The following is a 24,382-nucleotide window of genomic DNA, read 5'->3' on the forward strand; positions in this document are numbered from 1 at the left end:
CCCTGCTGCTGGGAAGTGGCTCTGAGGGGCACCTCTCTGTGACCTGGGGCAGCCTCCTTGCTGTGGCATTGGCAGTGGGGTTCCTGTTCTAGAAGGGAGGAGGAGAGCTTTGGGTGCTGGCCTCCTTAGGCCAGGTCCCAGGACTAACCCCCGTCAGGGCTCGGGGCAGCTGGAAGGATGGATGAAATCCCAGAGCTGGAGGGAAAGGAGTAGTGGAAACTGCTTACAGCTGTGAGCCTAAATACAGGAGAGGCAGGGGGATGGGAGATTTTCCCTCTCCTTCCTTCCCCCCCCAATAATCCCACCACAGACTCAGCATCCACAGCACATATAGCAGCTGCCATGCTTTGGGCTGGGCCAGGTCCCTGCTGTGACAGCCAGCGATCGGTATGTGGCATGGCCCTGCCCAGGATGAGCCAGGGTGCTGTGACCCACTGCTCTGAGCTGGCCCCCTTTCTTTGCACGGGCTGGTGCTGAGAGATAAAATGGCTGCTGTGTGCTGTACATGCTGCCTGTGCCTGGCCCCATGCCATAGGTGGGTGGAGTGCCAGCTGCGGGAAAGGTTTCCCTGGGCAGAGTTTATGGCTGCAGCGCTGAGCTCTCCAGCTCAGTTTAACTGCTCTGAGGGAGTCTGAACCCAGCCATGCTTTTGGGGTACAGCGTGTGATTGGAATGGGGGTCAGTACTGGCAGGCTTCCATGGATCCTGGATCCAAGAGCAGGGCTGGCCCAGCTCCTTACCCTGGACAAGTGACTCCCCCAGAGGATCTGGCCTGATCCTTCACCCCACCCAGGCTAAGGTTCGAAAGAGCTCCTGACCTTGCTGTCTGTTAATTCCCTGGCTTCCCCAGGACAGAGAGTGGAACCCCAGCTCCCCCATGGGCTAGAGCAGAACCCAGCAGGCTGGGCGCTCTCTCTTCAACCACAGAGTGCACAGAGCAGCCTGCTGCAGCCAGTGTCAGGGAAAGGAGTGAATTGGCCTGGCTAATGCACGTTGTTAGCTGATTCACCCCAGGCCTGAGCTCTCTGGGAGGTGGGGGGTGCTCATCCTACCAGCTGGCAAATGCAGTATTCCCACTTCAGCTGTCCAAAAGCCAGGAGTTTGGGCCCCAGAATCATGATATTTTAAAACCACTGCATTTGGGGCGGGGGGGTTGGGGGTTCTTCGCCTTCTGGGTTCTGAGCCTTTCAGTTATGCTTGGGTCATGTCCAGCTTTTCTGCACGCCCAGGAGGGCTGCTAACGTAACCCTTTCTCTAAATGAAAGCTGAGATTGTCCCGTACTCACAGGAATTAGGCGCTGGGGCTTTGAGTCAAATACCAAATATCCTGAGACTCACAATCAAACTGTGAGAGCTAGCAGCCAGCGAATGGCTCTTTGGTGCCCTGGATCAGGGGAACCAGCCAGCAGGCATCCCCAGAATCTCCCTCTGCTGAGCTTTCATGGTCTGGCAGTGGATCATATCCCCAGCTATCACTGGGGGGCCAGGACCTTGTGTCAGATATGGGGTGTTTCAGATATCCACCAGCTGCTGCCGGGATGTACCAGAAATGAGCCACCCAGAGCCAAGAGGATCCATCAAAGTATCCAGCCTCTGAGGGGCCCGCCAACTCCTGTCCCTGGACAGGAACACTTTCCAGTCTGCCTGTTGCTAGATCGTCCTTGCTATTCCACTGGCACTCAGTCAGTTGATGGGCCAGAGACCCATAAAGCTTTGGAAGGTGGCAGCATGTCAGATCTGTGGCATGTATACGTCCATGCTGTGGGATGGGGGGCAGAGGGTATGGCCTGTCAGCCTACAAGCAGGGCATGGTCTTCTCTCTGCGGCTGTGTGCATAAGAACATAAAAATGGCCATACTGGGTCAGACCAATGGTCCATCCAGCTCAGTATCCTGTCTTCTGACAGCGGCCAGGTGCTCCAGAGGGAATGAACAGAACAGGGCAATCATCAAGTGATCCATCCCTTGTCGTCCAGTCCCAGCAACTGGCTATCAGAAATTTAGGGACACCCAGAGCATGGGGTTGTATCCCTGACCATCTTGGCTAATAGCCGTTGAGGGATGTATCCCCCCATGAACTTATCTCATTCTTTTTTGAACCAGGTTATAGTTTTAGCCTTTTGTTTGTTTTAAACCTGCTGTCTATTAATTTCATCTGCATGACCCCAGGTTCTTGTGTTATGTGAAGGGGTAAATAACCTTTCCTTATTCACTTTCTCCAACCATTCATGATTTTATAGACCTCTATCATATCCCCCCTTAGTCATCTCTTTTCTAAACTGAACAGTTCCAGTCTTTCAAATATCTCCTCATATGGAAGATGTTCCAGACACCTAATAATTTTTGTTGTCCTTTTCTCAACCTTTTCCAATTCCAATATATCTTTTTTGAGATGGGGCCACCAGAACTGCACACAGTATTCAGGATATGGGCGTACCATGGATTTATATAGTGGCATTGTGATATTTTCTATTTTATCATCTATCCCTTTCCTAATGGTTTCTAACATTCTATTCGCTTTTTTGACGGCCACTGCACATGGAGCGGATGTTTTCAGAAAACTGTCCACAATGATCTTTCTTGAGTGGTAACAGTTAATTTAGACCACATCATTTTGTATGTCTAGTTGGGATTATGTTTTCCAATGGGCATTACTTTGCATTTATCAACACTGAATTTCATCTGATGTTTTGTTGCCCAGTCACCCAGTTTTGTGTGATCCCTTTGTAACTCTTCGCAGTCAGCTTTGGACTTAACTATCTTGAGTAATTTTGTAGCATCTCCAACCTTTGCCACTTCACTGTTTTATCCCTTTTTCCAGATCATTTATGAATATGTTGAACAGCACTGGTCCCAGTACAGACCCCTGGGGGACACCATTATTTACCTCTCTCCTTTCTGAAAACTGACCATTTATTCCTACCCTTTGTTTCCTGTCTTTTAACTAGTTACTGGTCCGTGAGAGGACCTTCCCTCTTATCCCATGACAACTTATTTTGCTTAAGAGCCTCAAAGGCTTTCTGAAAGTCCAAGGACACTATATCCACTGGATCCCCCTTGTCCATATATTTGTTGACCCCCCTCCAAGAATTCTAAGAGATTGGTGAGACACGATTTCCCTTTACAAAAGCTGCATTGGCTCTTCTCCATCAGATTTTGTTAGTCTATGTGTCAGAATTATCAGACACAGTCATGCATCCAGCATTGGGGCACTGGAGAGGGCTACACCTCTGGTGATGGGGACTTCGTAGGGGGTCATTAACAGCCTGGCTTTGCACAGTGATCACAGTGCCACTTGGAATCACGTGGGGCATTATCACACGCATCTGGAAAAAGAGACCGCTTTCTCCTGGCAGCGTGCTAGAACCCAGGAGTCCGGACTCCTATTGCCAGCTCTGGCCTGGGCTGAGTCACTGCCCTCTCTGCCTCTGTTTCCCCGTCTGTGAAAGGTGGGTGATGTAGACAATGAATTGTCAAGTGCTGCGAGCTCCTCCATTGGAAGGGGCCAGGCAGAGGGGTATCTGCTTCAGCTGCAGCACTGGGGGGAGGGGTTCCTGCTTTTCCAGGGTCCCCCAGAGAGCATGTGGCCTGAACTCCCTTGTGGGGCAGCGACTCAGCCTGAGTAGCACACGGCTATGGCTGCAGTTACTGCTCAGTGGCACCTGTGGTGGAGCCCTTGAGCGGTCAGCCTCATCAGCTACCCCCACCCCCACTGGCTGGGGCAGGACTGGGGCAGTGTCTGTGTCCATGCTGACTTGTGGGCTGGTGTATGTGGCATATGCCATGTCTGTGCATGGCTGAGAGCTGCTAAACCTCGTTGCATCTGTGCCTGCTCAGCTGGTGACAAGGATCCCTGTGACTTGCAGACACGATGACCTGAAGGAGATGCTGGACAGTAACAAGGACTCACTGAAGCTGGAGGCCATGAAGAGGATTGTGGCTGTGAGTGTCTCCCACAGGGCGGGGTGGGGGTGGGGCACTGAGACATGGCCTGAGTGCCAGGAGCTCCTGAGTCCCAGCCCCAGCAGTGATAGCGTCACTGTGCAACCTGAGTCAGTCGCTGCCCTGCTGTGCCTCAGTGTCCCCTCTGTGGAGTTTCCCTCCCCACTGTCTTTTGTTCCCAAAGCTCATGTTTCAGGGCTTCACACAGCCACCTGCAGGGGTCAGGAAGGGTCTCTCCCCCACACATTGTATTCTGGGTTTAGGAGGTTTTTTTGGTCTCCTTCCTCTGAAACATGAGGGACGGCCACAGCTGCAGAGGGAACTCTGGGCGGGGTGGGCCAGGCCATGAGGTGGCACTGAGCACTGTCTCTCTCGGGTGCTTGGCTGCCTGGTTCTTCTCACATGCTCAGGGTCTCACTGATCACCATATGAGGGGTCAGGAAGGAATTTCCCCCCAGATCCGATTGGCAGGGACCTTGGGAGTTTCACCTTCCTCTGCAGCATGGGGGTGCGGGCCACTTGCCAGGATTACCTGGGTGTATCTAATTAACCATTTCCCTGCCATTGAGGGGGCCTCGGGCACCGGTGTCCCTTGGTCGCTCCTGTTCTCTGCCTGTGGCACGTACTATCTAGGCGCCTGTGGACTGTGAATCCTTGTCAAATTTCAGAGGGTGGGTTTAGTGTGCGGGTGTGGGATGGTGTATGTGTGAGATGCAGGAGAGCAGACTGGAGGATCTGGTGGTCCCTTCTGGCCTTAAACCCTCGCCACGTATGAATCATCCTCCCCATTCCCAGATGGGGAGACTGAGGCACAGAGAGAAAAAACCTCCCTCAGATCACGCAGTGAGTCGATCTCAGAGCTAGGAATAGAACTTGATCCCTCCTGGCTCCCAGCCCTGGGCTCGTTTCCCCAGACTGCACTGTTCTGCTATCCCTCCTGCCATGTTAGTAACCCCCCACCCCTCCGATTTTCTAGAGCTGGACAGCAGCCAGCTCCTCTGGCTGTAGCCTGTTGGCTTTGCCCCATTGTTCTCTGCTAAAGGGACTCGGAGCGGATCAGGTGTCTGGGCGCTCATGTCCTCTAGTGGTAGGAGTCCTAGAAGGGGGCTCTGAGACCACATACTGCTGTTGTTATCATGTGTATTGTGATGGAGCCTCAGGGCCCCAATCATGGATCAGGGCCCCATTGTGCTAGGTGTTGTAAACACACACACACACACACCTCAAGCTAGTGGGGTTCTGCTTTCTAGCCCAGGTGCTGGGCACAGGGGCTGTGACGCCTGCAGATGTGTTGTCGGGTCACAGTCTTCTTTCTCACATCCCCAGATGATCGCCAGGGGGAAGAATGCGTCCGACCTCTTCCCAGCTGTCGTCAAAAATGTGGCTTGCAAGAACATTGAGGTGAGCCTCTCCTTCGGGGTCATAGCAACTTGCGAGCCAGCAGGGGACAGCGTTTGGGGGGGGGCGGTATCTGCCGTGGGGTTGCTTGCGGCTTGCATGGGTCTGATCTGCACACATATGCCAGGCAGGAAACTGCTCCCATATGGGGGCACCCGCTCCCTGTCCTAAGTGGCAAGCTGGCTTTGAGGGGCCCCCATAACAGCCAGTGGGATCCTGCTGCCTTCTGCGGCAGCAATGGCCAGGTGGGGTTGCCTGGAGGGCTATGGACTTGTTGCACCCTGAGACTTGGCAGCAGGGTGGCCATGTGGTGAGAGATGGACGTGGGACGGCATCCCAGCCCAGGATTGCAGGAGGCGCCAGAATCCGGCCCAGACCCTGCCGCAGCAAAGAGGATTCTGGGAGAAGCAGCTGTTGTGATGCACTCAGCTTGCTTTATGGAACTTCCCTGTGACATCCCTCATACCCAACCCCTCTGAGCTCACACCCTCCTGCCTCTGCCCCCCGCCCCGATACCCTGGGCCTCTAGATGGGGGGGCAATCGCCCCTCTTCGCTGGCACGGGTGGCAGTGGAGGAAGCCATGGGGGTGGGGGGATTTGGAGCCTGGCTGACAAGGTTCGGTCTCTGCCCGCGTGTCTGGCAGGTGAAGAAGCTGGTTTATGTCTACCTGGTCCGCTACGCGGAAGAACAGCAGGACCTGGCCCTGCTCTCCATCTCCACTTTCCAGCGTGGACTAAAGGTCAGGGGTCACGAACGGAGGCGGGGACTGGAGCGTGGGCACCTCAGGGGCTTACCATGGGCTGGGGGATGGTGCCCCCTGTTTTCCAGCATGGACAGAAGTAGATGGCTCTGCTGGTGCTCACTGCTGGGATTGGGGTGGTCTTGCTTGGACTTAGCTTACAGAGCCCAGGGGCAGGGAAACCCTGTGTCCATGGAGCAGGCCCTCTGCATGGAGGGGCTTTTGTACGCCCCCCACTTGCCTGCGCCCCCCACACGCCTGCACCCCCCCCCACCCAAGCCTAGACTGAAGGCAGTCGAGAAACAGACACCTCGGGCATCCTGCTGTGGCCCTGTAGCTATAAGCCCTCCCCAGCGCTGGGGGCCCTCCCCAGAGCAAGACTCGGACACGCTTCTCTGGCTCCTATCGTCCAGCTGACCTGAGAGTTGCCCTCTGGAGTTTCCCCGGCACAGCCCCCCCGAGAGACAGGCAGGCAGGGGGGAAGTGAGGAAGGGAGTGGGCTGGGAGGCCAAACGGGGCCTCTGCTGGAAAGTTAGCAATGCCCTAACTGAGCAGCAGCTGCTGCAGCCCTGACATTTGGGGTTACCCAGTGCCCCAGGGAGCAGCTCCAACTCTGTCCCTAATGAGACACCCCCACGGTGTTACAATCTGGACTCATCCATGCGCTCCACACATACAGGCCCAGGGGCTGTCAGCTCAACCTGCTACAGGTGAGGTAAGGCACAGGTCTCCCAGGGGGCAAATCCTGGCTCTGGCCCCACCTGCTGACATTGGACCACGACTCCTGATGCCCAAGCTGCACTCCAGCCTCTCCCAGTTGGACTGACAGAGAACGAGAGATGTAGTGGGGCGCTCTCTCTGAGGATCCTCCCTAGCCAGCACCCGCCCGTCCCATGCCCATGTGTTACCGTCCCAGTGCCACCCCAGTACAACCTGCTGCCCCTTCGCCCTTGGCACAGCCTGGCGCGGGCTCTGCATGTCACTACAGCACCACAGAGTGAGCCCGGGCAGTGCCTAATCCCTAAGTGCTTTGCTGAGGCTGGCCCCAGGGGATGGCTGGCTGTGCTGGGTTCTGGTGCACAGGCATGTTCGAAGCAATTCCTTGCCTTTCTCCCCTCCATACCAGGTGCCCTTTTGGTGCCCAGCTCCCAAGGGTGCTGCTGTGGAGGAGGAGAGAGCACTGCCCCCGCAGTACCTGTCCGCATCTCCGCTTCCTCTTGGAGGTGCAGATTGGTCAGAATGAAGCGATAGGCACAAGGGGAGGAACCAGATGGTCCCATGGTGAGGGGCTGTGGGTCTTTCAGGGTGTGTCTACACTGCAGTTAAAACCTGCTGCTGGCCTGTGCCAGCTGCCTCAAGCTCAGGCTGGAGCCCAGGCTCTAGGACCCTGCAAGGTGAGAGGGTCCCAGAACCCGAACACCTCCACCCCATAAACAGCCCTTAGCCCAAGCCCGAGTCAGCTGGCACAGGCCCTTAGAAGTCAGGTCCCTGAGAGCTGATGGTGGGTGCCAGCGCTGGTCCTGCTGTGGATGGTGTGTGCTTTTGCCATGTGGATCCGGGGCTCCAGTGCTACCCTGGGGACTAGTGGGTGAAAAACTCAAAGGGGCCCCTGGCAGAGAGGTCGCTGCACTCCAGCCGGGCCTTTCCAGGCAGTGGGCAGAGCTCGGCATGTGGGGTTATTGGGCTTTGGGACAGGTGTGAGGCTGTGATCTAGCCGGGGGAGGCAGGCTGGAGGCAGAGCCAAAGCAGTGGGTTGCATAGGTTGAATGCGCTCGCTCTCTCCCCCTCCCAGCTGCTCACACCTTCCCCAAAGGGTCCTGGTATAAAGCCCTATGTGGGTGGGGGCCCTACTGGAACCCCTGCCTCTGAGAAGCTATGGGGAAGGCCCAGCTTCTGGCACTGGGAGGCCTGGGGCTCCCATGGGATAGGGCAGGGGTTAGAGAATGGGGTGATGTCGAAAGAGCCAATGCCGGGTTTGTGTCCCTAGCAGATCTGCTATGGAACCCTTGTGCCCCACTGCTCAGACTGCTGCAGGGACCCCAGCCATTTACTTCTCCCCACCCCATGGGGCCACCATAATCCTGGGGGTCTGGTTCCTGGAGGTTCTGAGCAGCACCCACAACTCCAGCTAAATTCCCCAGCCCCCCCCAGGAGCCAGGCCGGGGATCCGAAGTGGGCACTGGCCAGAGGGATTGCAGATCTGTGTTAAGGAGCGAGAGCCTCGCCTCACAGAGAATCAACTTCCAAGTGCTCAGTGCAGTGCCAAGCGAGCCCCTGGATTCCCTCTGGCAGCCCTGGGTGCTGCTGGGCCCTCACCCTGCCCTAATTGTGTCAGGAAGAGCGATCTGCTGTGAAGCCTTCCTGGAGCTGCCTCCGTGTCCCCCCACTGCAGGATCCCAACCAGCTGATCCGGGCCAGCGCCCTGCGGGTTCTCTCCAGCATCCGGGTGCCCATCATAGTGCCCATCATGATGCTGGCCATCAAGGAGGCGGCGTCAGACATGTCTCCATACGTGCGCAAGACGGCTGCTCACGCCATCCCCAAACTGTACAGGTAACTGGGACAATGGGCTGTGTCCCCACCCTTCACACACGGCCCCCCCCTCCTGAAATAGCAAAGCTTTTGACACTGTCTCCCACAGTATTCTTGTCAGCAAGTTAAAGACGTATGGGCTGGATGAATGCACTATAAGGTGGGTACAAAATTGGCTAGATTGTCAGGCTCAACGGGTAGTGATCAATAGCTCCATGTCTAGTTGGCAGCCAGTATCAAGTGGAGTGCCCCAAGGGTCGGTCCTGGGGCTGGTTTTGTTCAATATCTTTATTAATGATCTGGAGGATGGTGTGGATTGCACCCTCAGCAAGTTTGCAGACGACACTAAACTGGGAGGAGGGTAGAGATAGGATACAGAGGGACCTAGACAAATTGGAGGATTGGGCCAAAAGAAATCTGATGAGGTTCAACAAGGACAAGTGCAGAGTCCTGCACTTACGACGGAAGAATCCAATGCACCGCTACAGACTAGGAACCGAATGGCTAGGCAGTAGTTCTGCAGAAAAGGACCTAGGGGTTACAGTGGACGAGAAGCTGGATATGAGTCAACAGTGTGCCCTTGTAGCCAAGAAGGCCAATGGCATTTTGGGATGTATAAGTAGGGGCATTGCCAGCAGATCGAGGGACGTGATCGTTCCCCTCTATTCGACATTGGTGAGGCCTCATCTGGAGTACTGTGTCCAGTTTTAGGCCCCACACTACAAGAAGGATGTGGAAAAATTGGAGAGAGTCCAGCGGAGGGCAACAAAAATGATTAGGGGACTGGAACACATGACTTACGAGGAGAGGCTGAGGGAACTGGGATTGTTTAGTCTACAGAAGAGAAGAATGAGGGGAGATTTGATAACTGCTTTCAACTACCTGAAAGGTGGTTCCAAAGAGGATGGATCTAGATTATTCTCAGTGGTAGCGGATGACAGGACAAGGAGTAATGGTCTCAAGTTGCAGTGGGGGAGATTTAGGTTGGATATTAGGAAAAACTTTTTCACTAGGAGGGTGGTGAAACACTGGAATGCGTTACCTAGGGAGGTGGTGGAATCTCCTTCCTTAGAAGTTTTTAAGGTCAGGCTTGACAAAGCCCTGGCTGGGATGATTTAATTGGGGATCGGTCCTGCTTTGAGCAGGGGGTTGGACTAGATGACCTCCTGAGGTCCCTTCCAATCCTGATATTTTACGATTCTAAATACATGCTGGCCTCACTTTGCCCACACATTGCACCTTGGGCCGTCATTTACACCGGTGCACAGCGGGGACTCACACCACCAAATCCCAGCCACACACTTTTTATGGAGGAAGGCATGGGACACAGGGTGATGGTGCCCTGGGGCCTCTTGTGATTTGGTCAGATTGCACGGGATCAGAATTCTGGAATGTGCATGGAGGAATGTGACGTTTTGGGGATCACCCAGACCAGTATGGGGTTCTGTCACCGCCTGCCTTGTGACTTTGGATGCCTTAATGCTGGGCTGCTATGACTCAGCATAAAGGTCTCACCCTGGCTTCCATCAGCCTAGTTACTCCTGGCAGGGTGACCCCAACAAGCCCTTCTGGTCCTGACTCCCCCCAGATCCATCTGCCTGATTTCTTAAGTGCCAGACACCGGGACTTTCCTCTCTGGCTCAGCACCCCTGCAGGGGTGAAACCTGCCCCACAGTTATCAGCTCACTTTGCCACAAACAGGGTGCCCACCAGAGACCTGCATGGGGCATAGATCAACAAGAAGTTTGTTTAATAGAAAAATCATAGATTCAAAGATGGAATAGTCAGGAAGCAAACAGCCGAGTTACACAGAAAATAAACATAAAGGCACGGCCCTGTCTGTACACTTCTCTAGGAGCTAACTTCCCTTCTCTAATACCACTACCTATTGCCTCTGAAGAGTCTCACCACATGCCCCCTGTCGGGGATCCTGTGTTCCGTGGACAACACCCCGCTTAGATGCTGGCCCTTCACTTCAACCCCCTTCCCTCTTAACAGGGTTTCCTTTCTCTCAGACTATGGTCATTCATGGTTACACAAAGAGGGGAAACTCTCCTGCCTTAGTGTTCCAAGACTTGGGTTTTCTTCTCAGTTTCAATGGCTTTCTATTCACTTTAAAGTTGTAAAGCCGTTGTCTTTCCCTCGGTCGTAGGATGCTACGTGCGTGCAGACACAGTGGGTGAGGCAATATCTGTTCTTGGACCAGCTGCTGTTGGGGAGAGAGACAAGTTTTTGAGCCACCCAGAACTCATCGTCAGAGCTGGTGTGGAGTTAGTTTTGTGTGAACAGCTAGCTTGGGAGGCGCGCCTCCCTGCCCTATTGCATCTCCACTCTGCTGTGAGGAGATGCTGCCCTAGCACCCTGGTTACAAGTACAGTGTTCTACACATACAGCCCTGCCTACATTCACAGCCAGACCCTGCATACAGGTCTCCTACTGAGCATTACCAGCTTTCAGAAAAGACCCTACTTGACATATATTAATACACAAGAACTTGGTATACAACCAGTAGATTCAATTGCCTATTCTTTGGGGGTCAGACTCCCTGTTCTCTCTTTGGGGACACAGACGTGCGAGCCCAGGAGCTCCTCTCCCCTGCTGCTCAATGCCAGTACAGAGATGCAGCAGGGCATCCTACTGACCCCCCACCCACACACACACACACAAAAACCCTCATGAACTGCTCCCCCTAGCACCACGGGCAGGAACCACGGGCACCAGGAGGGGCTGTGGGTGAGACGTTTCTCCCATCACACCAACAGCAACAAGGAAATGAACAGTAACTGGAAACGAGACCAGCAGCCAAATGCTTCTGTTTGCCAGGTCAAGCACTGACTGCCTAGATAATGCAGCTACAGTAACTGACAAGCCATCTGGATCCTACTGATACATGACTGGCGTGGAAAACGTCTGGAAGAGCCACTATTGGGCCACTGATGGCCAAGATGTAGGGCTTTGAGCGTGTAGGGATTTGTTTAAAGTTTTACAAACCCTCCTATTTAATAGGAATGTTTGGATGGATTTCTTAAAAAAAAATATTTTTCAAGGAGATCAGGTTTGTGCTATTTCTTGGTTTTTGGCTTGGATCTAAACCCTAAAGATACATTCTGATTCAACCACAGACTCTGGGCTTAGTGCAGGGTGAGATTCTCTGGCTCCTGTGATGCAGGAGCTTGGCCTAGCCAATCCTAATGCAGTCTGGCCTTCCAATCCATGGATCTAGAAGCACTCCCAGGACTGTTTTTGCAAACTTTGCTGCCTTGTGCTGGCATAAGCAAACCCATGGGGGTTAAACTAGCAAGAAACTGGCTACGGTCTGTTTTTGTTCCTCCAGCAGAGAGTAAAACAGCGGAAGCAAATAAACGGGCAGAATAAGAGTGAAAAGTCAATTTGAATTTTTTTTTTAATTCTGTTTGTTTTAGCCACTGAGACAGTGTGTGTGATATAGACCAGGAATCCTTGGGCTGAATTCTGGGTGTTTTTTCCCCCTTGTTCATGGTGTAACAGCCCAGAATTGGCTGTTGGATTTTGTTTACTGGACATTTCCTTGTCAAAGCCCAGCACTCAGGCCTGCCCCAGGCTATTGGCTCCTTCATAGTCCATAGAATGAATGGACCCAGAAAGCACATGTGGCCTCGCAGCATGGATCAATACAGGGCGTAATGAACCAGAGGTGGGCAGGACATGACTGTACAGTAGGATAGGCTGCTGCAGAAAGGTGACAGAGTGTCTGGTGCTGTCCTAAACTCCAGACAAGAAGGTGCATGTGGGTCAGAGGCAGAGAAATGGAAGGGATAAAGCAGGAGTGACCCAGAATGAACAGTGAATGCACATTCACTGAACCTGATGTGAAAATCACTGAGTGATTGTGTGCCTGCATCTCCCATGTTAAATATTTAACCTTTAGCTATTGTTAGAAGGAACCGAACCGCATTAGCTAAGAAAATAAGAATGGCCAAACAGGGTCAGACCAAAGGTCCATCTAGCCCAGTATCTTGTCTTCTGACAGTGGCCAATGCCACGTGCCCCAGAGGGAATGAACAGAACAGGTAATCATCAAGTGATCCATCCCGCCACTCATTCCCAGCTTCTGGCAAACAGAGGCTAGGGACACCATCCGTGCCCATCCTCGCTAATAGCCATTGATGGACCTATCCTCTGTGGATTTATCTAGTTCATTACTTCACCAAACGAAATTAATAGGCATCCCTGTTAGTGTCTTGGCCTTCACAACATCCTGATGCCTATTAATTTCGTTTAGTGACCCCTAGTTCTTGTGTTATGAGAAGGCATAAATAACACGTCCTTATTCACTTTCTCCACACCAGTCATGATTTTATAGACCTCTATCATGTCCCCATTAGTCGTCTCTTTTCCAAGCTGAAAAGTCTCAGTCTTATTAATCGCTCCTCATACAGAAGATGTTCCATATGCCTAAACATTTTTGTTGCCCTTTTCTGAACCTTTTCCAATTCCAATATATCTTTTTTGAGATGGGGCAACCACATCTGTACGTACCAAGATGTGGGCGTACCATGGATTTATATAGAGGCAATATGATATTTTCTGTCTTATTATCTATCCCTTGCTTATTGATTCCCAACATTCTCTCTGCTTTTTTGACTGCTGCTGCACACTGAGTGGATGTTTTCAGCTGATACCTAGAGGAGGGAAAAATGAGACCAGCAGCCAAACGCTTCATAGGGACCCCTCTCTAACTGGGATCAAGCTGTTTGCTCTGCAGGGAAGCTCAAAAGCCATCTATTTACTGCTTCTGTGAGAGGGGATGGAATTGGGACTGCTCAGCTATGGATCATTGGCCCAACACTGCTAACAACTGATGGAGATTCTCCTTAGCTCATAGGCTAGCAGCAGGGGGATCTGGGGCCTAGCTGCGCTGTTGCAGAGCTGCAAAGATCTGTGGGGGGCATCACAGCGGATCCTGCCTCATTCTCTTCCAATGCACCACAGTCCTGCCTGCTTCACTTGTCTCCTCTTTCGCTCAGTGGGGCGGGGGATAGGGCTCTCCCAGTACCTCTCCCCTATCCCTGCTGGTAGCATCACCCGTTTCTGACTCTCACTTGCAGCTTGGATTCAGATCAGAAGGACCAGCTGATCGAAGTGATTGAGAAGCTGCTGGCAGATAAGACCACAGTGAGTGGGGGTGGTGTTCCGGGGTAGCCACATTAACCCCATGGGGTGGGGGCAGCGGGGCACTGTATTATTAAAGGATCCCCTTCCCAAATTTCAGGCAAAGGCCCATCAAATGTACAACTCCAGGGCTCCCAGGAAGATAACCGGGGAGCTGGATTCTTAAAGGACCAGCGTCTTGCCACCCTGGGATAGGGGGTGCTATTAAACTGTAACCTCACTGACCCTGCTTTCCTGTTGGCTGATCCCAGTTTCCTACCCATGTGCCCTACTGGCAGTGCCTTCAGAGCAGAGTCCTGATAGAAACGCTGCCCTGGGGCTGTCCCTCCATGTCAGAGCTGAGATGGAGCCCTCCCCAGAGCTCCCTGGGGAGAGACCCAGAAACTGCTCCAGTCGATGGGAAGTGTGAGTAGCACCCCACGGTGCAAATCACATCACTCTCCCTCCTGCCCTGCCCACCTTGCTACTGCTCTCTCCCCTCTGTCCCAGCTGGTGGCGGGCAGCGTGGTGATGGCCTTCGAGGAGGTTTGCCCCGAGCGCATCGACCTGATCCACAAGAACTACCGGAAACTGTGCAACCTGCTGATCGACGTGGAGGAGTGGGGCCAAGTGGTGATCATCAACATGCTGACCCGCTACGCGCGCACCCAGTTCCTCAGCCCCAACCAGAACGTGAGTCAGACCAGGGCAGGGGACACATGACCCCAGCGAGGCAGGGAGGGGAGTTCATACCGGAACAGAGTGCTGAGAGGGAAAAGACTGACTCAGGGGCCTACAGCGTCTCTGTGCTAGTGCCAGGCCCCCCAGCCCTAACACACATGGCTGCACTGCCCCTCTCAGAGCCACGGGACCTGAAGCAGCGATGCTCAGTCTGAGATGACCGGGCAGCGTCTGGCTCAGGATGTCCACGAGCCCCTGCGGCTGTGGCTCCTTGGTGGTGCGCCATACGGTGCTGTCGTGTGGTGGCAACGCAGCATCCCCCCTTAGCTTGGACTAGAAACAAGGCACACGCTGGAGCACGTGAGCTAGGGAGGGGATCCTGCATCCCACGGAGACTGTACACGGAGACGGTGTTTTTCCAAAGCTCCGTTCTAGTTCAGCCACAAACTGTGCAGAATCCCTGGATGTGGGTCTCCAGACTGTGCTATGCAGGAGGTCAGCCTGGGTGATTACCACTCCCCTCTGGATCTGTGTCCCCTCTGGATCATGAAACAATCCCCATGAAGCTGTCCTGGGGCTCGCACAGGCTGGCCCTGATTTCCCCCCCCCAACCTTGTCCTCACCGATGCAGGGACCCCTCAGGGTCTTGTTGCTGCTCTGGGGTTGGCGGGGAGGCTAGTCCGAGTGGCTGCCAGTGGGGCCTGAGAGGAAAAGCCTGACTTGTAGCAGCTCCTAGTTAGTGTCTCTCTGGGGTGGGTTTACTGGACTTGGAGCTCTGACTGGCTGAGGGGGCTGCTGAGCAGGAGTTAGTGCTACATCCCCGCCCCCCTTCCTCCCCCCCGCCCAACTGTGCCTGGCAGGAGTCCCTGCTGGAGGAGAACCCAGAGAAGGCCTTCTACGGCTCCGACGAGGAGGACTCCAAGGACGACAAGCCGGACGCAGCCTCTCTGGTGAAGCGCAAGCCCTATGTGATGGACCCTGACCACCGGCTGCTGCTGCGCAACACAAAGCCCCTGCTGCAGAGCCGCAATGCCGCAGTGAGCTACATGGCCCCCTGCCTCGCCCTGCCCCCCCCCACCACAGAGCCGCAACCCCCCAGTGAGCTACATGCCTCCCCTCACCCTGCCCCCCACCACAGAGCTGCAACACCACAGTGAGCCCCTCGCTTCTCTCCTTCGCCCTGCCCCCCGAGCCACAATGCCGCAGTGAGCCCCTCTCCCTGCCTCCCACAGGAGCAGCAACGCCATGTGAGCCCTATGCCCCCCGCAGCCCTTCTCCTCCCACCCTGCCACAGAGCCACAACACCGTGGTGAGCCCCACGCCCTCTGCCACAGAGCTGCAATGACATGGTGAGCCCCTCCACTGCCCTGCGTCCAGGATCCCGTCGGTGTGACACTTCCCCTCGTGCCTGAGGAGTGACGGGCGGGTTTGCCGGCGCGTGGGGCTCCCCAAGGAAGGAGACACAATGCACTGTGTCCCTGCAGGAGCATGCGCCCGGTGACTCGCTCTGCATCTGAACGGGGACGCGTAGGCCCCAAGCTCAGCAAGCCCCTTGGCCTGACACCGCCAGAGCTCCAGCGCTCTGCCCAGCTGGCCATTGACAGGGGTCTCGCTGGGAGCGGCACTCTCCCACTGGCTGCCCTACACTGGCTGCTGCCCCAGGGAAACCCGACACGTGAAGGGGCAGTACACAGAAAACGGGATGCCTGTCTCTGCAGTCAGGTGCTTTCAACCCAGCCCTGGGCAGCACTCAGCCTGTAGTGGCTGGCCCATTGCTCGGCACCCTCCCATGACCTCCTGTCTCTCTCCTCCCGCTCCCACACAGGTGGTGATGGCCGTAGCTCAGCTGTACTTCCACCTGGCACCCAAGGCCGAGGTCGGGGTCATTGCCAAGGCACTGGTGCGTCTCCTGAGGAGCCACAGGTCTGCAACTGCTGCAGCTTCTCCTTCTGTCTTCTGCTCACCCCCCCTCCCCACACCCCCCTTTCTTTCTCTCAAGCAACCACCTGAACTTTCTTCCATGACTTGTTCCAAAGAGGCTGAAGTCTGTGTCACAGGCTGTCAGGGCTCGGGCCCTGCACAGAGCTGCACAGCTCTTCTGATGACTCACCCTGGCAGCCTGACCAGGTGGTTCCTATTGGCTCCATCTCGGGAGTATGAAAGTTTCTGAGATGGAACCAGTGAGGTCCTGGAGGGAGAAACCCCTGAAACATCTCGGGGCAGAATATGAAGCTGGGGCTTGTTATTTCAGTCCGGGGGGGGGGGGGGGAATTTGACCCAGACTGGGTCAAATGGAGGAATTCTGTAAGAGCAGCCTGTTGCATGGATTCTGCTTGCTGCCTCACTTCTCCGGGGCCAGCTGATGGATCTCTTTCTCTCCCGGTAGTGAGGTACAGTGGGTGGTGCTGCAGAACGTGGCCACGATGTCCATTAAGCGACGGGTGAGTCCCGGTTCCCTGTACTTGAGAAATCACCCTTCTTTCTAGAGGCTGGGGCGAGGCTGCAGCATGGGGCATTTGGGGCTGAGCTCCCCCAAGCCTGGGGCTTGGGTCTGACCCATTCCTGGGCCATATGCGGGGACTCTGGGATGTCAGATCAGTCCAGTCCCCCACCTCCTGCCATGGGGGACAGACCAGCAGCCTGTCTCCAATAGGGGCCAGTGCTAGATGCTGCAGAGAAATCCCCCATCATGCACTTGGCCCATTGCCCTGTCCCCAGCTGGCACCCAGCAGGGTAACTGGGCTGCTGCTAAAGCTGCTTTGTCCATGCAGGGGATGTTCGAGCCATATCTGAAGAGCTTCTACATCAGATCCACAGACCCCACCCAGATTAAGATCCTCAAGGTGAGTCAAATGCGCAGGACGGCCTGATGCATGTTCACAGCGCGGCGTCCCCTACATGCCTCCTGGACATAGCCTGGGCACCGAGCTACCCAAACTCCCCTGCCATAGGTGATCTGCCCCCACCATCCCTGGGAGCTTGTAGGCACTGCCTTCCTTTCTCAACACCGTCTGATCCTCTGGACCCCACGGGGAGCTCCATGCGGCCATGTGACACCTTCTCCCCGAGCCTGGACATGCACAGTCTGCTGCACCCGGAGTCTGGCTCCTCTCACTCTCCCCGCATGCAGGATCCTTGGAGGTACCTCTGTCTCTAGGCATGTGGGGGTAAATCTTTCCATCTCTCTCTCACGCGCACGCTCTTGTGCTGCTCTCTCTCCCGCTCCTTCAGCTGGAAGTTCTCACCAATCTCGCTAACGAAACCAACATCTCCACCATCCTACGGGAGTTCCAGGTACTCAGGGCAGGGGGCTGGCGGGAAGAGCCGGGTGGGGGCGGCGTGGGGCAGAGCTGGAAGCATTTCAGGGGTGATGCTGTCAGCATGGGGGTAAAAGAGAGGGGCTTTGGGTGCAGTGTGAGCTCACCTCAATTGCTACCCCCCTCAGCCGTGAGCAAGAAAAGAACCATTCACAGCCTGGGAGGAGCTACCTGCTGTGGCGACTGCCCACTATAGAGAGAGGGGAGACCAGGGCTTCTCCTGAGAGCTCAGGGCTTTCAATGCTGCTGCCCTGCAGACTCACTCTCACAATCTCATCTCCACCTGCCATTGGGAGCTGTCCCTGTTGCCAGAGCTGGGCAGAAAATGGGCTTTTGGGTGGGGGAAAGAAATGGAATGTTTCAATTTGGGAATGCTGCCGTGGTGCCTCATGGGAGTTGTAGTTCGGCTGTTCATGCTCCCATTCTTCTCCTCCATGGGCTGGTCTCCCTGGTGAGACTACATCTCCCAGGATGCACTCCAATGGTGGGCGTTCCTGCATGCATCATGGGAGATGGCTGGGGAGCCTGGCCTTACAGTTCCCAAGAGGCTCCATGACAGCTTAGTGCAATCCAAATACTTTGGTTTTCAGCTGTTTGGTTATTCAATGAAAAAATCTACATTTTTCATGAAAAGTAGAGACAGTTTTGATGGAAAATTTGTGGCCAGCCCTACGTGGTCCTGGAGTCGGCTGGCTCTGTTGGGCTTGGCGGTGGCTGTTTCATAGTTAAACACCAAGACTCTGGGTGTAGGTTTCTGGGGGCCCAAACCCTTCCCACTTTATTAGCAAAACCCCTTTTTGTTTTTACCCTGGCCTTGGCCCAGCCCCTGCTCCTCACTGGGTTTGGAGAATGGGCGTGGAACTGCAGCCCTGGAGGAAGAAGCCAAGTTGTTCTGCAATACATGTGGGGGAAAGCATGTGTATTGGGTCTCATGTAGACTCCTTGGGGCAGGGGCTGAGGTGTCTGTACATGCCCACACAGTGGGACCGATCCTCATTGGGGCCTCTACGTGCTAATGGAATATAAGTAAATGACTACTTCTGCTGGATGGATTTCCCTAAAATGGGGTGGAAATGAGAAACGTCCAGCCCTGCCAGGGCCTGTTCCCAAACAAGGGGACTAGGGGAGAACCGGGCATTACAGACAGCCTTGTGACCTTCGCTACAGCAGCTGCTAGGAACCCTGAGCAAGTGCAGCTGCTGGGAGCCACCCTGCATGTCGTCTGAGGCCACTCCATCAGCTCTCAGATGGGGCTGTTCCAGCATGGTGTCCTGACTCCCGGTGCATGCCGGGAAAGCTGCCACGCCTCTTGTCCCACAGACCTACATCCGGAGCATGGACAAGGACTTTGTAGCTGCCACCATCCAGGCCATCGGGCGCTGTGCCACAAACATCGGGAAGGTCCGAGACACCTGCCTGAACGGCCTTGTTCAGCTTCTCTCCAACAGGGATGGTGAGAGCCTGGGGGCAGAGAGGGGCTAGGGGGAGCTGTGCAGGGACTTCCTACGGGAGATAGTGCTTTTCAGAGCTTGCAGTGGAAGATCCAGCAATGAGTGATAGTCAGAACCATTCACAGCCTGGGAGGAGCTACCTGCTCCTCCTGTGTCCCGGACCTTCCCGTCACCAGCCCGGGACGATCCGACTGGGTGTGAGGAGGCCATGGGCTGGGGAGAGCTGGCGGAAGGGGCGCCCTGTGCTGGGACGTTCTTCTGGGAGTTAACTGTCTGATTGAGCAAATTTCCACAGCTGCATGTTGTCAGCATCCCAGTGTTCGGTAGCACGCCCCTGGCTGAGGCCCCTCACCCACTGACGTCCTGCACAGCCTCAGCAGGGTGGGGAGAGGAACCTCTCACCCCAGAGCTGGCCGTGGCTGAGTCCTGGCAGTGCGGGGGACGGAGACGTCTCTGCGCTCATTGGCGGGTGGGGATCTCTGTTGCCCGCAGAGCTGGTGGTGGCTGAGTCTGTGGTCGTCATTAAGAAGCTGCTGCAGATGCAGCCCTCTCAGCACAGCGAGATCATCAAGCACATGGCCAAGCTCACCGACAACATCCAGGTACGTCTGGGCTCGGGGCCCAGCTGTTCCCACCGTCAGAGGGGTTGGGGGCTCCAGCTGTATGGGAGCGAGTGTGGAGGGGGCTGTGCTCACAGGGAGGAGTAGGGGTTAGTTCAGGGGGGTCCTTGGTGTCCTAAGCTGCCCTCCCTGTGGAAGTGCTGCCGCCTGTTGCCCCCTTTCTCCCCAAGGGGTGCTGCACTCCGTGTCTGGATCCCCTGCTTCTGCAAGGCCCTGAGTTCGAATCCCCCCTGTGCCACCAGGGCTGGGACTCCTGTGCCAGCGCTTGCCCCGCGAGGCCTCCTGGAGTCTGGCCTCCCAACTGGAGGGACTGGCCGAGCTTTTCAAACTGCCAGCTCAGCCCCAGCAGGACCTGCTTGCTCCCTGGTGTGGCTGGTGCAGTGGGTGGGCATTGCCAGGCTCCCAGCTGTGTGTGTCCTGGAAGGGGCAGCACTGTGCAGGCCTGCCGCTGTGCTTCCCCAGATGGGCACGGGCAGCCACCCACCTAGGACGCAACCTCAGGGGGACATCTCTGGAATGGAGTGGGGCCATCTTGTCCTCTCAGACCTCTCTGCCCTGTCCCCATCCCCCCAGGGTCTCTGTGCTTGGGTCCCAGAATTCCCTGTGCTGGGTGCCCCAGTGCAAAGGATCCTGGATGTGCTAGGCAATGCAGCAGCTGGGCCCTGACTGGGAGAAGGAACTGGCTGGGTTGATGGGACTGGGGAGCAGTGGGGGCACTGGGCAGGACCAGCAAATCCTGGCCTAGGGACTCCAGAGCATAGTGGCTGCAGGGTGTGGGCAGGTCTCCCATGGACTGTACTGCACTTGCACCGGCTCTGGGTGACGCTCCTGGCCCCAGCCCGTCCCTCTGGAGCTTGCCCTGGCTGGGTGCAAGGGATTTCGGCAGAGCTGGGGCACTGCCATGTGCCTGTCTGCAGGTGCCCATGGCCCGGGCCAGCATCCTCTGGCTGATTGGCGAGTACTGCGAGCACGTGCCCAAGATCGCGCCTGACGTGCTCCGCAAGATGGCCAAGTCCTTCACCGGCGAGGAGGACATCGTCAAGCTGCAGGTCATGAACCTGGCAGCCAAGCTCTACCTGACCAACTCTAAGCAGGTAAGCACCATCTGGGTGGGCGGGACAGGGAGTGAGTGGCAGCATCGGCAGCTTCCCAGACTGGCTCCAAGACCCTGCTCTCACCACGCGGCTGGCTGTGCCCCGGCAGGGTCTGTGCAAAGCGGGCATTGCACATGCAGTTAGTGCAGGGCTGGCTGAGCCTGTGCCCCCTGCAGTGGCTTCCCCCAACCGCTGCAAGGAAACTGCAACCATCGCAGCTGTGCCTGACTCCACCCCACACTGCAGGGCCACCTAGCTGGCCAGTCCCTACGATGACAGTGCTGGGCGCTCTGGGATAGGGGCGCAGCTGTCTCCAAGTGTCTTGGCCCCTGCCAGACAGTGGGGTGCTGTGTGAGGACCGGGACACTTCCGTCTGAAACAGCCTGGCCGGCCAGCTGAGCCTGCAACCCGTGGGCCCAATCCTGCAAGTAGCTCTGTGCCAGCTGAAGCTGGGGGATGTGGAGGGCACTCAGCACCTTGCTGGATTGGGCCCACAGTCCCTGCACTTATGGTTGCCCTGCCCAGTGGGTGATGTTTGGGCTGGGCTCAGGGAATCAGCAGAGCTGGGGTGGGTGCCCTTGGGCAAGTCCCTTCCCCTCCCTGTGCCTCTGTTTCCCCATCTGTGGGGTGGGGAAAGGGTCTGCTCAGCACGGTAGCCCTGTAAAGTCCCAGCTGCCAAGTGTCGCCATAGAGCAAGCTGCTGACCCAGTACGTGCTGAACCTGGCCAAGTACGACCAGAACTACGACATCCGGGACCGGGCCCGCTTCATCCGCCAGCTCATCGTGCCCACCGAGAAGAGCGGGGCCCTTAACAAATACGCCAAGAAGCTCTTCCTGGCGCAGAAGCCCGCCCCCATCTTGGAGTCCTCCTTCAAAGGTATGGCAAAGTGCACTGGACCCTGGGGTCCCAGTCTGGCTATGAGAGGGGAGCCAGTTCCTCCCAGTAAGGGCTGGGTGATGTCGAACATGGGGCCTGCTGGGCTGTGAGGCTGGAAGCCCCTAGGGTGGGGAGTGGGGCCAGGAGGGCTGTGCTCTGAACTGTCCCTTTCTGCTGCAGATCGGGACCATTTCCAGCTTGGCTCGCTCTCACACCTCCTCAATGCCAAGGCAGTGGGCTACCAGGAGCTCCCCGACTGGCCGGACGAGGCCCCCGACCCATCCGTGCGCAATGTGGAGGTACGATGATAGCCGGGCTCTGGGAATGGGGCCTCGTGTTGTGCTCCATATGTGTGATCCCGGGGAATGGGTGCTCACTGCACTACTCGCAGCCTTGGTCTCAGGGGACCCTGGGCTCTGGTGCGAAGCTCCGGGCAGCTGCTGAAGCTCCCAGGTGTCCAGAGACATGGGTGGTTCCTGTCCTGATGCTTAGGGCAGGAGGAGTGGGGTACGGAGTGGAGGGGCTGGGGCTGACGCCCTGCAGCGTCGCTCTGCTCCTGTGACAGCAATCTCCCTCGTTTGCAGGAAGAAACCGCCTTCCCCATTGAAAGCCACATCGGGTTGCTGGGAGAGCTCAGAGAGGTGGCTCGTGTGTGTTTGTTATGGTGCCTTTCCCCTCTCTCTTGCTTTTAACCTCCAGCACTTGGGAATTGTGTGTGCGCGCATGTGTTGGCTTTTTTCTATAACACACAAAAAGGATCTGACATCTCAGCAGAGAGTAAAAGACAGACCCACATCCCCATCCTCTGCACAAACGTGTGTGTAGATTAAACTCCTTTTAATCTCTTAGGGCTAAACTTGAGCCAGGCTGAGCGTGCGTTGCACGTGCACAAGCACACACCTGTTCAGTAGTGTAGCCCCCAGCCAGAGCCCTGCCATGCCTGTCTCTGGATCTGCCCCCAGCGCTCGCTGCTGGGTGATCCACCTGTCAAGGCGAAGGCTGGCCAGCTTCATACCATGAGGGTGCTGAGAAGAGGGATGGGAGCATGGTCCGTGCATCACTGTGTGGTCTCCACGCCCCCTCCAGGACAGAGTCCCCATGGTACTGACCCTAGGGACATTTTCTTGGGAATCAGCCTGTCCATCACTGCAGAATCCCTTTGGAAGGGCCTGGCCTCTGCGATCACCTCTCCTTGGGTCAGCTCTCTGCTGTGGGAGGTTCACAGGGGATTGGCATGGTCCTCCCCACGGCTGGCACGTGCCTCACCTCCTTTTCTGCTCCCGCGCAGGTTCCGGAATGGACCAAGTGCACCAGCCGGGAGAAGAGGAAAGAGAAGGTGGAGAAGCCATTCTACTCGGATTCGGAGGGAGAGTCCGGGCCCACAGAATCAGCAGACAGCGGTGAGGGACCTGGCCGTCTCCGTGCCGGGCAGCAGGGTGGCACTGCCTGGCCCTGACAGTGTTCCCACGGCCAGAGGGCAGCATGCTCCTGCATTACCTACCTGTGCAGTGCTGAGCGCTGGCGCCTGCTGCATGGGGATGGCAGTGCAATCTGCTCCCATCTGCTAGTGTTGTGAGCTGTGGGCTCTGTCATATTCCTGATGGGGGAAGCATCTGCAGCACCCCTGGGTGGGGGTGGATAAGATGTGTCTGAAAGGCAAAGGGCCAGCCCTTCCAAAGCTTCTCCACTGTGCATCCCCCACCTTCCCTGCTGGCCCAGGCTGGGCTGCCAGCAGCCTGACTGGAAAGGGCTGTGAGCCCTTGGCCAGCACCCAGATGACAGGGGCTACAGAGCCCTTCTCACTCAATGCCTAGGAGCATTCAGGGTCCAAGAATTGGACTGACCCTTGCTCAGGAGCCCTTCCTCCCTGGGAAAGGCCCAGGACACAATGTGTTGTCTGAAGGGCCCATCCACCCCTGCCTCCTGGCTATTCGTGGGGAGCGGGCACAGCCAGCGTCGCCCACACGGGACAGGGCGCATCTCTGTGCATGTATGGGAATGACATGATGACTCCCTTCCTGCCCGCTCCCCAGCGCACCAGCTGGGGGAACCCTGGCCCAGCGACCATGGCAGTGTAAGGGCCCTGGAGGGAAGGATCAAGTGCATGGGATGGCAGTGTGGCATAGCAGCCAGCGGCGGGCTGGGCAGGGCAGTTGTTGGCATGGAGCCAGTGGGTGGGCCGGCCTTGCAGACGGTGCCATGGCAAGGGCTGTGAACCCTGAGATTTTCTCTCTCTCTCCCAGAACCGGAATCGATCAGCGAGTTGGAGAGTGAGAGCAGCAGCAGCAGCAGTGAGAGCGGCTCTGACTCGGGAAGCCGGGGCGAGGAGAGTGGAGACCAGTCGGAGGAGGAGGAGAAGAAGAAGAAGAAAAAGAAGGGAAAGGAAGGGCCCCGGAAAGCCTGCCTGGAGAGCGCCGGGAGGTATCACAGGCTGTGGAGGGGAGACGGGGCAGGAGGTGCCACCGGATAGGGACTGAGGAACACCCCCGGGGATATGGGGGGACTACAGCCCATCCCACCATGTCTGTTTCTCATGCCTTTAACACCCAGCACCTTTGCCCATGTGCCAGGCAGCGATCCCAGGCTGAAAGGCTGGGCCC

General features: G+C 56.3%; 1 protein-coding gene across 6 annotated transcripts in view; it reads left to right on the top strand.

The window, feature by feature from the left end:
• Positions 1–24,382, top strand: part of AP3B2 (adaptor related protein complex 3 subunit beta 2) — a 63,950-nt gene that overhangs the window by 21,099 nt on the left and 18,469 nt on the right. For 3 of the 6 annotated variants that reach the window (XM_037911204.2, XM_037911203.2, XM_043523996.1), the window contains exons 2-20: positions 3,866–3,941; positions 5,268–5,342; positions 5,984–6,079; positions 8,472–8,632; positions 13,699–13,765; positions 14,252–14,434; positions 15,283–15,459; positions 16,248–16,345; positions 16,809–16,863; positions 17,194–17,265; positions 17,654–17,716; positions 19,060–19,192; positions 19,683–19,792; positions 20,728–20,904; positions 21,596–21,782; positions 21,963–22,081; positions 22,367–22,423; positions 23,071–23,182; positions 24,026–24,203. In XM_037911204.2, the coding sequence (XP_037767132.1) occupies positions 3,866–3,941; positions 5,268–5,342; positions 5,984–6,079; positions 8,472–8,632; positions 13,699–13,765; positions 14,252–14,434; positions 15,283–15,459; positions 16,248–16,345; positions 16,809–16,863; positions 17,194–17,265; positions 17,654–17,716; positions 19,060–19,192; positions 19,683–19,792; positions 20,728–20,904; positions 21,596–21,782; positions 21,963–22,081; positions 22,367–22,423; positions 23,071–23,182; positions 24,026–24,203 (2,196 nt within the window). Of the gene's footprint in view, positions 1–3,836; positions 3,942–5,267; positions 5,343–5,983; positions 6,080–8,471; positions 8,633–13,698; positions 13,766–14,251; positions 14,435–15,282; positions 15,460–16,247; positions 16,346–16,808; positions 16,864–17,193; positions 17,266–17,653; positions 17,717–19,059; positions 19,193–19,682; positions 19,793–20,727; positions 20,905–21,595; positions 21,783–21,962; positions 22,082–22,366; positions 22,424–23,070; positions 23,183–24,025; positions 24,204–24,382 lie in introns of all 6 variants that reach the window. The other 3 variants (XM_037911205.2, XM_043523994.1, XM_043523995.1) reach the window with 2 other exon arrangements.

This window comes from Chelonia mydas, chromosome 10 (genome assembly GCF_015237465.2).
Source record: "Chelonia mydas isolate rCheMyd1 chromosome 10, rCheMyd1.pri.v2, whole genome shotgun sequence".
Taxonomy (NCBI): Eukaryota; Metazoa; Chordata; order Testudines; family Cheloniidae; genus Chelonia; species Chelonia mydas.